The sequence below is a fragment of the Moschus berezovskii genome, chromosome 14 (assembly GCF_049115385.1).
Source record: "Moschus berezovskii isolate FMDL1 chromosome 14, NW_MosBer_1.0, whole genome shotgun sequence".
Lineage (NCBI taxonomy): Eukaryota > Metazoa > Chordata > Mammalia > Artiodactyla > Moschidae > Moschus > Moschus berezovskii.
Window position 1 is genome coordinate 48,077,922 of NC_142473.1, and position 14,869 is coordinate 48,092,790.

At 42.2% G+C, this 14,869-nt stretch overlaps 1 protein-coding gene across 1 annotated transcript in view; it reads left to right on the top strand.

Moving 5' to 3' along the window:
• The window catches only part of NRIP3 (nuclear receptor interacting protein 3), a 31,626-nt gene that overhangs the window by 12,841 nt on the left and 3,916 nt on the right, over positions 1-14,869 (top strand). The window contains exons 2-4 of the mRNA XM_055423410.2: positions 11,042-11,203; positions 11,727-11,809; positions 13,998-14,137. Of these exons, the coding sequence (XP_055279385.2) occupies positions 11,042-11,203; positions 11,727-11,809; positions 13,998-14,137 (385 nt within the window). The remainder of the gene's footprint in view (positions 1-11,041; positions 11,204-11,726; positions 11,810-13,997; positions 14,138-14,869) is intronic.

Below are 14,869 nucleotides of genomic sequence, written 5' to 3' on the forward strand. Positions count from 1 at the left end.
GGAAGGAGATCCAACCAGTCCATTCTAAAGGAGATCAATCCTGGGTGTTCATTGGAAGGACTGATACTAAAGCTGAAACTGCAATACTTTGGCCACCTCATGCGACGAGTTGACTCACTGGAAAAGACGCTGATGCTAGGAAAGGTTGGGGGCAGGAGGAGAAGGGGACGACAGAGAATGAGATGGCTGGATGGCATCACCGACTCTGTGGACATGAGTTTGAGTGAACTCCGGGAGTTGGTGATGGACAGGGAGGCCTGGCGTGCTGTGATTCATGGGGTCGCGGAGAGTCGGACATGACTGAGCGACTGAACTGAACTGAACTGAACCTTAAATGTGCTCAGAGCACATTACCCTGCAATTGGGCAAAATCATCTAACACGAAGCCTATTTTATAATAAAGTGTCAAATATCTCATGTAGTTTATTGAATATCACACAGAAAGTGAAAAAAGAGAATGATTGTATGGGTCCAAAAGAGTTGTAAGTGTATCAGTTGTTTGCCCTTGTGATCATGAGGCTAACTGGGAACTTCAGCTTGCTGCTTCTGCCCAGTGTCATGAGAGAGTGTTGTGCTGTGTATCACTAGCCCTGGAAAAGATAAGGATTCAAAGTATGGTTTTTACTGAATGTGTATTACTTTGGCACCATCACAAAGTTGAAAAATGAAAAGTTGAACCATTGTAAGTTGGGGACCAACTCAGGATATACTTGGGATGGAAAATTAGGAAGTTTGATTCTCTTCTGAGAATCAAAAGAATCAAAATGGGTGGGTGGGTAATGGTGCCATTTTATCAGGTTAGTGGAAAGGAAGTAATCCAGAACACTAAAATGGAACAGGACTTTGAAGCTCACACCTCTTTTATTACTGATGAAGAATGTGAGACTGATAAAAAAAAGTAATACTTAGATTAGTAATTTACTCAAGGTAGTATGTGACAAGTGGTCATTTTGCTGAAATAGAAAGCCCTCATGGAGGAAATAAAGGTAAGATTGGGAAGCAGGATGGGTTAGTGGAAGGTCTTAAATGCTAAATTGCGTATTTTATGTTTGATACAGCTGGCAAGAGAATCACTTCAGAAGAAGGAGACCATGATATAATGCTTAAGGAGATTATTTGAACTTAACTATAATAGCAGAAACGGGGAGGAATCTGTGAGGTGTTAAAACAGCAGAATTTCACTCACCAAGATGAAGATTATGGGAGAAAGCACAAGTTTTGTGGGAAAGATCAGTGGGTTAAGTTAAGTTTGAAAGTGCTTGTGAGGTGTCTAAGTGGAGAAGTTCAAAGAGACAGTTGGTTCTGTGGATCTGAAACTCAGAAGCGAGGGTTGGGCATGAGATAGAGTCATCATCATAAAGGCAGTAATTTACACAATGAAAGTAGGTAAGATTGCCCTTAAAGGTTTTGTCAAGTGAGAAAGGGACCCACGGAGAGCAATGAGGAACACTAACATTTAGGAAATAAGAGGCAAAGGAACCTATAAATGATATAGATGTAGAATAGACAGAAAAGTGGTTTTAGAAGCCCGTAGAGGAGAGTTTCAAGAAAAATGGAATGTTGTTTATTAAAGCATTGTTTCTAATGGCAAAAATGTAGAAACAATCTAAATGTCCATTAGTAGTTATGTAAATTGAGGTGTGTTTGTACAGCAGACTCATATGTTTACAGATGATGTACTGTTTTAAAATGCAGAAAGTAGGGCATATGTGAAAAAAAAAATAGGTGCTAAGGTTTTTGGATTATCTGACATTACATCTGCATTGGACTGCAAGGAGATCAAACCAGTCAATCCTAAAGGAAGTCAGTCCTGAATGTTCACTGGAAGGACTGATGCTGAAGCTGAAGCTCCAATACTTTGGCCACCTGATTGTGAAGAACTGACTCATTAGAGAAAACCCTGATGCTGTGAAAGATTAAAGGCAGGAGGAGAAGGGGACAACAGAGGATAAGATGGTTGGATGGTGTCACCGGCTTGATGGACATGAGTTTGAGCAAGCTTTGGGAGCTGGTGATGGACAGAAGAGCCTGGTGTGCTGCAGCCCATGGGGTCGCAAAGAGTTGGACACGACTGAGCGACTGGACTGAACTGAAGTTACATTATTGGGGTGTGTGTGGAGGGCTCTGAGCATGCGTACATGTATGTGCATATGCACACATGTACATACACTTTAGTTTTTGCACAATTTGGCAGACACAGTTAGTTGGCTAAATTATCGCCCATTTTCAGCCCTTTTCTCTCTATCTGACTCCTCTATGGAGAAGCTAAATTCATCTACATTCTGTTGCCGTTAGAAGTGGTCATGTGAATTCTGACCAAGAAGATATAGGCAGAAAACTGCTGAGGGAACTTCTGGGAAAGCTTTCACTTTCCTGATAAAAAGGATAGATGACAGAGAGTCCCCTCTCCTTTCCTCATTCTTTGGATGTGGATGTAATGCCTGGAGCTGGGGTACCCATCATAAGACCATGAGGGAATATCCATGAAAATTACAGAAACAATAGCCCTGAAATTGTTAATCAGCAGCTACCTACCCCCAATCTTCTTGTTATATGACAAAAAAATATACCTCCATTCAAGCCCCATAAAGTTGGTTTTTCTTGTGGCTGTATGCTTTCTTAATGTATAGGGTATATTTTTTAAATTTACATTTTATAAAAAAAATACATGTATATAATTTAAAACTTAAAAAAAAATTTAAACTGTTCCTTAATTCTCTTATTCCTCTCCATCATGTCCCCTCTCCTACTATGCTAATATTGTAATATGTTCAGTTCAGTTCAGTTGCTCAGTCGTGTCCGACTGTTTGCAATCACATGAACCACAGCACACTAGGCCTTTCTGTCCATCACCAACTCCCAGAGTTTACCCAAACTCATGTCCATCGAGTCGGTGATGCCATCCAACCATCTCATTCTCTGTCATCCCCTTCTCCTCCTGCCTGCAATCTTTCCCAACATCAGGGTCTTTTCAAATGAGTCAGCTCTTTGCATCAGGTGTCCAAAATATTGGAGTTTCAGCTTCAACATCAGTCCTTCCAGTGAACATCCATGACTGATCTCCTTTAGAATGGACTGGTTGGATCTCCTTTCAGTCCAAGGGACTCTAAAGAGTCTTTTCCAACACCACAGTTTAAAAGCATCAATTCTTCAGTCCTCAGCTTTCTTTATAGTCCAACTCTCACATCCATACATGACCACTGGAAAAACCATAGCCTTGATTAGACGGACCTTTGCTGGCAAAGTAATGTCTCTGCTTTTTAATATGCTGTATAGGTCGGTCATAACTTTCCTTCCAAAGAGTAAGCATCTTTTAATTTCATGGCTGCAATCACCATCTGCAGTGATTTTGGAGCCCAAAAAAACAAAGTCTGCCACTGTTTCCACTGTTTCCCCATCTGTTTGCCATGAAGTGATGGGACCAGATGCCATGATCTTAGTTTTCTGAATGTTGAGCTTCAAGCCAACCTTTTCACTCTCCTCTTTCACTTTCATCAAGAGGCTTTTTAGTTCTTCACTTTCTGCCATAAGGATGGTGTCATCTGCATATCTGAGGTTATTGATATTTCTCCCGGCAGTCTTGATTCCAGCTTGTGCTTCATCCAGCCCAGCATTTCTCATGATGTACTCTGCATATAAGTTAAATAAGCAGGGTGACAATATCCAACCTTGGCATACTTCTTTTCCTATTTGGAACCAGTCTGTTGTTTCATGTCCAGTTCTAACTGTTGCTTCGTGACCTGTATACAGGTTTCTCAAGAGGCAGGTCAGGTGGTCTGGTATTCCCATCTTTTTTAGAATTTTCCACAGTTTATTGTGATCCACACAGTCAAAGGCTTTGACATAGTCAATGAAGCAGAAATAGATGTTTTTCTGGAACTCTCTTGCTTTTTTGATGATCCAGCGGATGTTGGCAATTTGATCTCTGGTTGCTCTGCCTTTTCTGAAACCAGCTTGAACATCTGGAAGTTCACAGTTCATGTATTGCTGAAGCCTGGCTTGGAGAATTTTGAGAATGACTTTACTAGTGTGTGAGATGAGTGCAGTTGTGCGGTAGTTTGAGCATTCTTTGGCATTTCCTTTATTAGGGATTGGAATGAAAACTGACCTTTTCCAGTCCTGTGGCCACTGCTGAGTTTTCCAAATTTGCTGGCATATTGAGTGCAGCACTTTCACAGCATCATCTTTTAGGATTTGAAGTAGCTCAACTGGAATACCATCACCTCCACTAGCTTTGTTCGTAGTGATGCTTCCTAAGGCCCACTTGACTTCACATTCCAGGATGTCTGGCTCTAGGTCAGTGATCACACCATGGTGATTATCTGGGTTGTGAAGATCTTTTTGTACCGTTCTTCTGTGTATTCTTGCCACCTCTTCTTAATATCTTCTGCTCTGTTAGTTCCATACCATTTCTGTCCTTTATTGAGCCTATCTTTGCATGAAATTTTCTCTTGGTATCTCTATTTTTCTTGAAGAGATCTCTAGTCTTTCCCATTCTATTGTTTTCCTCTATATCTTTTCACTGATTGCTGAGGAAGGCTTTCTTATCTCTCCTTGTTATGCTTTGGAACTCTGCATTCAAATGGGTATATCTTTCCTTTTTCCTTTGCTTTTTGCTTCTTTTCTTTTCACAGCTATTTGTAAGGCCTCCCCAGACAGCCATTTTGCTTTTTTGCATTTCTTTTTCTTGGGAATGGTCTTGCTCCCTGTCTCCTGTACAATGTCATGAACCTCCGTCCATAGTTCATCAGGCACTCTATCAGATCTAGTCCCTTAAATCTATTTCTCACTTCCACTGTATAGTTGTTATGGATTTGATTTAGGTCATACCTGAATGGTCTAGTGGTTTTCCCTACTTTCTTCAATTTAAGTCTGAATTTGGCAATAAGGAGTTCATGATCTGAGCCACAGTCAGCTCCCAGTCTTGTTTTTGCTGATTGTATAGAGCTTCTCCACCTTTGGCTGCAAAGAATATAATTAATCTGATTTCAGTGTTGACCATCTGGTGATGTCCATGTGTAGAGTCTTCTCTTGTGTTGTTGGAAGAGGGTGTTTGCTATGGCCAGTGCATTCTGTTGGCAGAACTCTATTAGCCTTTTCCCTTGCTTCATCCTGTACTCCAAGGCCAAATTTGCCTGTTATTCCAGGTATCTCTTGACTTCCTACTTTTGCATTCCAGTCCCATATAATGAAAAGGACATCTTTTTGGGGTGTCAATCTAGAAGGTCTTGTAGGTCTTCATAGAACCGTTCAACTTCGGCTTCTTCAGCATTACTGGTTGGGGCATAGACTTGGATTACTGAGATACTGAATCGTTTGCTTTGGAAACGAACAGAGATCATTTGTCGTTTTTGAGACTGCATCCAAGTACTGCATTTCAGACTCTTGTTGACTATGATGGCTACTCCATTTCTTCTAAGGGATTCCTGCCCACAGTAGTAGATAAAATGGTCATCTGAGTTAAGTTCACCCATTCCAGTCCATTTTAGTTCACTGACTCCTAAAATGTCAACGTTCACTCTTGCCATATCCTCTTTGATCACTTCCAATTTGCCTTGATTCATGGACCTAACGTTCCAGGTTCCTATGCAATATTGCTCTTTACAGCATCAGACCTTGCTTCCATCACTGTCTTTAAGCTTCCATTATTACCATTGGGTAGTCTTATGTAATTCTGATTCCTAATCCTTTGTATTTTAATCTTCTTTTTCTCTCTGAAAACTTTTGGAATCTTTGTCATCCATGATATTCCAAAAATTCTTAATTATGTGAAATCTTGGTGTGGGTCTTTTATCTTTCATTATGCAAGGCTCCATGTGAACCCTTTCAATCTGTAAGCTCACATCCTTTAGTTCTGGTGTAGTAGGACGCCCCACCCTCATCCTCAGCTGTTATAGGAATCAGTTCTAAGGCTAGCCAAACTATCAACCAACCAAAATCTTTTGATTTACTCTTACAAAAAAGAATAAAGTATTGGCATTCTTCCCAGTTGTCTGGGTCAAGTAGGAGTCCTATGCAGGCTTTATATTAATCTCTTTCCAGCTCTAATTGTACCCTCCAACTGTAGTTTCTAATACCTCTATTCATCAGCTTTCCCAGGGTTTTTAAGTAGGAAAACTGCTTTTACAGCTCAACCCCCAAGTATCAGTTCAGTTCAGTCACTAAGTCATATCTGACTCTTTGCGACCCCATGGACTGCAGCATGCCAGGCTTCCCTGTCCATCACCAACTCCCGGAGCTTATTCAAACTCATGTCCATCGAGTCGGTGATGCCATCCAGCCATCTCATTCTCTGTCGTCCCCTTCTCCTCCCGCCTTCAATATTTCCCAGCATCAGGGTCTTTTCCAGTGAGTCAGTTCTTTGCAGGTGGCCAAAGTATTGGAATATCAGCTTCAGCATTTGTCCTTCCAATGAATATTCAGGACCGATTTCTTTTAGGATTTACTGGTTTGATCTCTTTGCAGTCCAAGGGACTCTCAAGAGTCTTCTCCAAAACCACAATTTGAAAACATCAATTCTTTGGTGCTTGGCTTTCTTTATAGTCCAACTCTCACAGCCATACATGACTACTAGAAAAATCCTAGCTTTGACTAGGCAGACCTTTGTTGGCAAAGTAATGTCTCTGCTTTTTAATATGGATATATATGCTTTATACCCCCAAGTATAAAATAGTTCAAATGTAATAATTTTTTGTTTTAAAAGTTACAGTTCTAGTGGAAAGGTCAACAAGATAGCCCTCTTCCATGTAGTCATTTGGGGACTCAGACTGATGGTGACTTTTTTTCTTAAACATGTTACCTCCAGGAAGGTTACCCTAGGGGTCATCTCCATTTCCCCAGTCAGAATAGGAGAAGAGTATGGAGGAGTGTGCACAGGAGAGTTTTATGAGCCAAGCCTACATAGGTGTGTGTCACTTTTTCCTCACATTCTGCTTGCCAAACTCAGTCTTATGGCCTTACCTAACAACAGGAAAGACTGGGAAACATAATCTACGTATCTGTCCAGAAAGAAGAGGAAATCATGGATTTTAGTTAGCAACTGGCAGCCTCTGCTACTCTAGTGTTCCATGAAGTAGAATGGTGTGAAGAATTTAGCTTTCTCTAGTCTAGGTCATTTACCAGTTTTTGGTGTTTTATAGATTCCAAGATTTTGTCAATATCTCTTTTGTTGTTGTTGTTTACTATTCTCTTTGTGAAAGGTTTCAGTTCAGTTCAGTTCAGTCGCTCAGTCGTGTCCGACTCTTTGCGACCCCATGCATCACAGCACGCCAGGCCTCCCTGTCCATCACCAACTCCCGGAGTTCACTCAGACTCATGTCCATCGAGTCGGTGATGCCATCCAGCCATCTCATTCTCTGTCGTCCCCTTCTCCTCCCGCCCCCAACCTTTCCCAGCATCAGACTCTTTTCCAGTGAGTCAACTCGTTGCATGAGGTGGCCAAAGTATTGGAGTTTCAGCTTTAGCATCAGTCCTTCCAATGAACACCCAGGATCTATCTCCTCTAGAATGGACTGGTTGGATCTCCCTGCAGTCCAAGGGACTCTCAGGAGTCTTCTCCAGCACCACAGTTCAAAAGCATCAATTCTTCCGCGATCAGCTTTCTTCACAGTCAAACTCTCACATCCATACATGACCATGGGAAAAACCATAGCCTTGACTAGACGGACCTTGGTTGGCAAAGTAATGTCTCTGCTTTTCAATATGCTATCTAGGTTAGTCATAACTTTCCTTCCAAGGAGTAAGCGTCTTTTAATTTCATGGCTGCAATCGGCATCTGCAGTGATTTTGGAGCCCAAAAAAGTAGTCTGACACTGTTTCCACTGTTTCCCCATCTATTTCCCATGAAGTGATGGGACCAGATGCCATGATCTTTGTTTTCTGAATGTTGAGCTTCAAGCCAACCTTTTCACTCTCCTCTTTCACTTTCATCAAGAGGCTTTTGAGTTCCTCTTCACTTTCTGCCATAAGGGTGGTGTCATCTGCATATCTGAGGTTATTGATATTTCTCCTGGAAATCTTGATTCCAGCTGGTGCTTCTTCCAGCCCAGCGTTCCTCATGATGTACTCTGCATATAAGTTAAATAAGCAGGGTGATGATATACAACCTTGATGTACTCCTTTTCCTATTTGGAACCAGTCTGTTGTTCCATGACCAGTTCTAACTGTTGCTTCCTGACCTGCATACAGGTTTCTCAAGAGAAAGGTTTAGGTCTTTCTAACTCCTTGACTATCATTTTAGTGAAATTTTGGTTGGGAGCAGAGGTAAATGTGCAGTTACATTGTCATTTAAAACATGAGGGTATAATTAAATGACTACAGAAAAGCATCTCTGAGATTCATATGAGTTTATTGACTGTGAATTTTCAACTCCTGAACTATACTGTGAGTACTTTTAGTTATAAAAATGAATGAAAATTATTACATGTACTGACATGGAAAAATGCCTTTCATATATTATACAATTATGATGTGATCCTATTTTTATTTATGTTTGTAAATGCATTAAAATTTGGGGGAGACTTCCCTGGTGGTGGTTGAAATTGTGCATTCTCAATTCAAGGGGCATAGGTTCAATCTCTGGTTTGGGAACTGAGATATCACATGGAACGAAGACAGCAAAAAAGAGGAAGGATATTCTTCTAAATTTGATGGTTGTTATTTGTAGGGAGTGGAACTAAGAAGGGTGAGGTGCTGAGGAAGCTTTCCCTTTTAATTGTATATGCTTTAGTGATATTTGAATATTTTACATTGAGCATGTGTTATGTTTAAAACTTTTTTGGTTTCTAAACAAAGGAATAGTCACCAGGCTGAAAAATGTCTCTATCAGATTTGGAATTTAGGAGATCATTATTGGTATTGTGGGATCAGAAGCGTCAGGAAATAGAATAGTGATTTCAACCTTTATTAAAGGCCAATTAAGACAAGGGTGTGATTAGATTGGGCTTCCCACGTGATGCTAATGGTAAAAAACCTGTCTGCCAATGCAGGTTCAATCCCTGGGTTGGGAAGACCCCCTGGAGGAGGGCATGACAGCTCACTCTAGTCACTTGACTAGAGAATCCCATGGACAGAGGAGACTGGCGGGATACAGTCTATAGGGTCACAAAGAGTTGGACAGGACTGAATGACTTAGCACATGATTAGGTTAGGATGTGGCATTGAAGAGACAGGGTCTGGAGTTCTGTGGAGGAGTTTTCTCCCCAGTATATGAGAACTTGGAGTGTGTATTAATATATAGACTGTGGAGAAGGGGATCTAGGAGGAAAATTCAGAAGACAGATGACTCAAGGGAAATGATTTCGGAACCTTCCTCATTTACCTCATCTGTCCGATGATTAGACTCCTCTCAAGATTTAGAGTATCCAGGTAAAGTGGTGTTCAGCAAGACCACTGTAGAAGGAAAACCACAAACTTTAGGTTAGGAGGGCCTAGGTTAGACAGCCTTTGAAGTCCCTTCCAGTCTTTAGTTCTACAAATCCAACGTATCTGAGTTGGTTCTGCTAAGCTTGGATCTGACAAAAACAAACACCTGCTTTCATATAAATCTAGGCTTATTAGTGAAAGAGATAAGAATGAAGAATTTCTGTTTCTTTTGCAGAGCAAAGCATTCTCCCAGGGTCAAATCGGGAAATCTGACAAAGTTAGCACTTCCTGTAGCTCCTTATCAAGTTAAGAATCTCTCATTTTCATTTAAATGCCCCCCGCTACCCCCACCCCCACTCCCACCCCACCCCCACCCCACCCCTGCTTTTCCCAAGGATGCTAATTTAGAATCTGCCTTGCCAAGAATCAGTGTATTTTGGGAATCTATTTTTTCGCCTCACCAGGGTTACAGTGAGTCATGGCTCTGACTCCTTTCTTCCTCAGAAATCTGTGAGGTGGTGGATAATGAAGACTTTTCCAGTTCTACCCCCTTGCTGGGGAAGGTTCTAGGCTTTGGGCTTCTAGGAGTACTTTCTTCCCTTTAGAATTGAAATGCTGTCTAGAATGTGTCACGAAGATACTTGGGATAAGGCTCTATCCTCTGAGGGATTTTAAGTATTACTGTAAACTGGGAATAATGTGCTCCTGTAGAGATTTCTCAGGTCAAATGACTTCAAGAAGTGGCTTACACTTTCTGGAGGCCACTTGGAGTAGAAAGAGTAGAGCGTAGTTATATCTACCCTAGTAACTCTCCTAAGCACTATCAAAGAGCACACTTGAATTCACATTCCTTACTCTGCATCCTAACATTATGTATCCTGGCATGGATATAAGGTCTAATTAAGCCCCCTGCTTCTTGGTCAGTTTCTGCCCCCTTTATACTCCACTTTTGGCCCATTAAGAGAGAGAATGGATAACAAGCATTTGGCAGGAGGAGCCTTATGCTTCTTGAAGTCCAGAGGATAATGGTAAGGATGATTCTCATGGGTTCTGCCAGGTTCTAAAGTGTATCTCCTAAGAGGGTTATTCAGCAGGTATAACCTGTCTTCCCACTGCATCCACCCCATGCATGACTCAACCCACAGGAGAGAGCCAGGTCACCAAGGCATATGCATTTGAGTCCAAAAGCCAAGACTGTGAGGAAGTGAGACTTGAAAAAGAAGTACACAGAACTCCTGAAGACCAGTGCTAAGAAGGTTTCTTTGGCCTGTGAGAATTAGCTGCCCTTACTTATAAATCCTCTGGAAAAATATATTTATTCCACATAGACTAAAGCCACTTTTCTCCTGAAATGCCCTTGGAAGGGAAGGAAAGGCAGCAAGCCCAGGTAGTACAAATCACAAGAGTCCCTTACTTTTCTTTAGCCATGGAATACTGGCCCTGTTCACATTTCCCAGAGTCCCATATTGCTTTTTCATTCACTGAGGTTGGTCTACTGTTCTGATAGTTCCTGCTCTGATAATACTCATGAAATCCGCACTTGAAGGAAGAATAAATAAGAGGCAAAGGGGGAGCTCAGTTATGTGAGGCTTCTTCATTATTTCCATGGCACCTGGGAGACAATGGGGGAAGGGGAACATGGCCTGTCACTAAGAAGCCTCTGCTTTCTGTTCCCAAGCAACCTCATAACATTCTGCAGAGGCGCCTCATGGAAACCAACCTATCTAAGCTCCGAAACAGTCGTGTCCCTTGGGCCTCCAAGACCAACAAATTCAATCAGGCCAAGTCTGAGGGGCCGAAGAAGTCTGAGGATGATGACATGATTTTGGTTTCTTGCCAGGTAAAGTTCTGATAATAACTTTTCCAGGTTTTCTGCAGAGTAGGATTCAGGTCTAATATGACCCCAATAATGGGGCCCTTTCCTCCAAATTGTATAGAATGTGGATGTTATCATGGAATTCATAAATGAGTTTTAAGGGGGCACTCTGTGCATCACTGGAAGTGTATGCAGTATTTTGTATGCATGTGCGTCCTTTATGGGGAAAGGACTAAATGTTTCATCAGATTTGCAAAGGGATATGTGATACACACACACACACACACACACACAATTAAAAGCCACTTTGTGCATACAAGGAAACATCCCCAAATCCTCTGGGATCCTCTGTCAGCTCTACAATCAGCAGGAAAAAGAACCCCTCAAAGGAGACACCACAGTGGATACAGATGGGACACTACCAATCCATAAATGTGAGGATGCTCTCCAGCCCTGCCTTTCATGTGACATCTGCTGCTTGCTCTTTGGATTTCTCTTCCCTTTTGCGTCTCTAGCTTCTGTTGAACAGTATATTTTCTCTCCACAGTGTGCTGGAAAGGATGTGAAAGCCTTGGTTGACACAGGCTGTCAATATAATCTCATCTCTTCAGCCTGTGTGGACAGACTGGGGTAAGTAGCCACTTGTACTAGAAGTCAGATGCTATATGGTCTTTGCTTAAATTTATTTTGAAGTTCAGGCTTTCCATTGAAACTGAAACTGTTAGTCACTCAGTCATGTCTGACTCTTAGCAACCCCATAAACTGTAGCCAACCAGGCTCCTCTGTCCATGGGATTCTCCAGGCAACAATACTGGAGTGGTTTGCCATGCCCCCCTCCAGGGGACCTTCCCTACCCAGGGATTGAACCCAGGTCTTCCACATTGCAGGCAGATTCTTTACCATCTGAGCCACCAGGGAAGCATTATCTCCCATCAATTAAGTTTTGAACAAAGACCTTTGGGCTCTGGATGAGAGAGTGTGAGATCCTTGACTCATTACATGTCATGCCCTGATCCTGATTTGTGCCCTTCCCAAACAGCAAATTTAAAAGAGCTGCCCTGTAGGTATAGCCCAGAGAAGTAAAATCAGGGATGTGGTTGACTTTGGCTTACTTGGAGTTCTGGAGGTCACCCTGTCTGTCCCAGGAAGCATCAATCAGACCGTGGAATAGAGCTGTTGGGCCTGAACCATCACAGGGGTGATTAGTGCCTTTCCTTTCTGCAATTAACATGTAAAATCAGATCTTACTGCTGCCTATATGAGGCAGACACCTCATATATTGAATGTATTAAGTTCTCTAAAAGCTAGAATTGGGTTCTCCATCCTTTTATTCTCTTTCTTCTTCCTTTTCTTTTCTCCAAAGTACCAGGTGGGCCCTGAGGTCTAGCCCAGAATTGGGAGGATCAATCCAATATCTTTTTCCACTTCTGTAGCACTAAGTACAACAAAGCATCCCCCAGCCCAGATCTCTGTATTGAAACAATGACTAGAGTAGATGTACTGACCCATTTTAAGCTACTTTAAAAAATATTCTTGTTCTTAGGCAGGACTTGCACAAGTCTTGATTTGTATATCAGTGACTTCTGCCCACAGGACCCATTCCTTCTCATTTCTATCTTCTCACCCCTCACCGCTGACTCTTCGGAGCTGGCTCTGTGGGTTTTGTGCATTGCTATTAAGGGTGGTGGGGGAGTCCAAAGACACAAACGCTCCTGTGGGAAGAATCCTGAGCCTTTTTATGTAGTGAAGAGATGAGCTATAGTGCAACATGATGTTTCCAGAAAGACTAATAATGTCCTGGTGCATAATTAGGCAGTAGACTGCCATGATTCCAGAGGAATTAATAATCATCTATAAAACTGCAATTATTTTCCTTTTGCATGGGCTGTAACACCAAAAGAGAGAAAATGGAGTAAAGCAAAAGTATTGGCACAGAGAGTCCATAATTAAGTATTTATCCACCAACTCATAATAGCTCGGATGCTGGCTGTTCCAACCAGCTTACATAACTGTATGAAACCCTGGTGCTGTTCTTTCCTTTCTTTTCTAGACAGACAAGTTAAATTAACTAGGAATTAACCAATATCAATGCACTCAGCAAGTACCTACCTCTACCAACCTTATGCTGCTGCTGCTGCTAAGTCGCTTCAGTCATGTCCAACTCTGTGTGACCCCATAGACGGCAGCCCACCAGGCTCCTCCGTCCATGGGATTTTCCAGGCAAGAGTACTGGAGTGGGTTGCCATTTCCTTCTCCAATGCGTGAAAGTGAAGTTGCTCAGTCGTGTCCGACTCCTAGCGACCCCATGGACTGCAGCCTACCAGGCTTCTCCGTCAGTGGGATTTTCCAGGCAAGAGTACTGGACTAACCAACCTTATAGCCTAAGATTAAGTGAAGAAGATAGAATAAAACAAAGAGAAAATTAGACATTGAACAGAGCATCTTCTAAAATTAGGATTAACCTGCCCACTCTGAGATCTTTTACCCACAGATGTGCAAAAAGGCTCTGTTAACTAAACTGCCTTGCACATAGGTGGGGATGTTGGAATGCAGAAAAGGATTCTCTGAGTGTGTCCCACCAGTGCAGACAGTGACATAGCTTTCTAGAACAGGAGCTAAATCTTTATATATTTTTTTATATACCCCTGGCATATTTAGGATAAAGTGCTCAAACAAGAAATGTAGGCTAACATTTTCTTTTGGTAAATTAACCCAGGAAATCCCTGGAATATTCCAGCTGTGGGTCAGAAGGTAGGCATTGCCAGATTCTATCAGAAACCTCTGCCAAGGGGATTCTGATATTTGCTCTCTGGTGCAGACTCAAGGAGCATGTCAGATCTCAGAAGCATGAAGGAGAGAGGCTTTCTCTACCCCGTCATCTGAAAGTTGTGGGCCAGATTGAGCACCTGGTGATCACACTGGGCTCCCTCCGCCTGGACTGCCCAGCAGCTGTGGTTGGTGAGTTGAATCGGGGACTGTACCTGTGGACCCCTAAGGTAAACACTCTCCCTCTTTCCACCAAACCCTCATGGGATTTCAGGCCTGTAAGTACTGACTTCTTCAAAACCCCAGGTTTCCACTTTTTTGTACTATAAACCTTGTCCCAGTTTTTGCCTTCCAAAGTACCAGATGGGCCTTGAGCTACATTCAAGACATGTTAAAAATCACTCAAAGAATAAAAAATTTCAAGGGGTAAGAAAATTTCTGTGTGCCAGTAAAAGTGGCTCCTGAGAACTTTCCATGGGCTAGTTGGAGGTAGAGGGCAAGATCCTCTTACTCCTTTGCCATAAATCCCATCATAACTTCCCACCAACTCCTGTACTTTCTCTCATGTACTCTATTCCACACTACTCTCATTTCCTGGTTTTTGTCCAAAGGCCTTTCTTTGTCCTTCAAAGGTAAAAAGACCTGGGTTTGAATCTTGACTTTACCACCGTTTGTCATTCAGTCGTGTCCGACTCTTTGAGACCCTATGGACTGTAGCCCACTAGGCTCCTCTGTGGGATTTTCCAGGCAAGAATACTGGAGTAGGCTGCAATTTCCTTCTCCAGGGAATCTTCTCAGCCCAAGGATTGAACCTGGGTCTCCTGCATTGCAGGTGGATTCCTTATCACCTGAGCCACCAGGGAAGCTCAAACTATAATGATCTGAGGAAAATTACTTAATATAAGAAATACTCAGTCTGCAGAC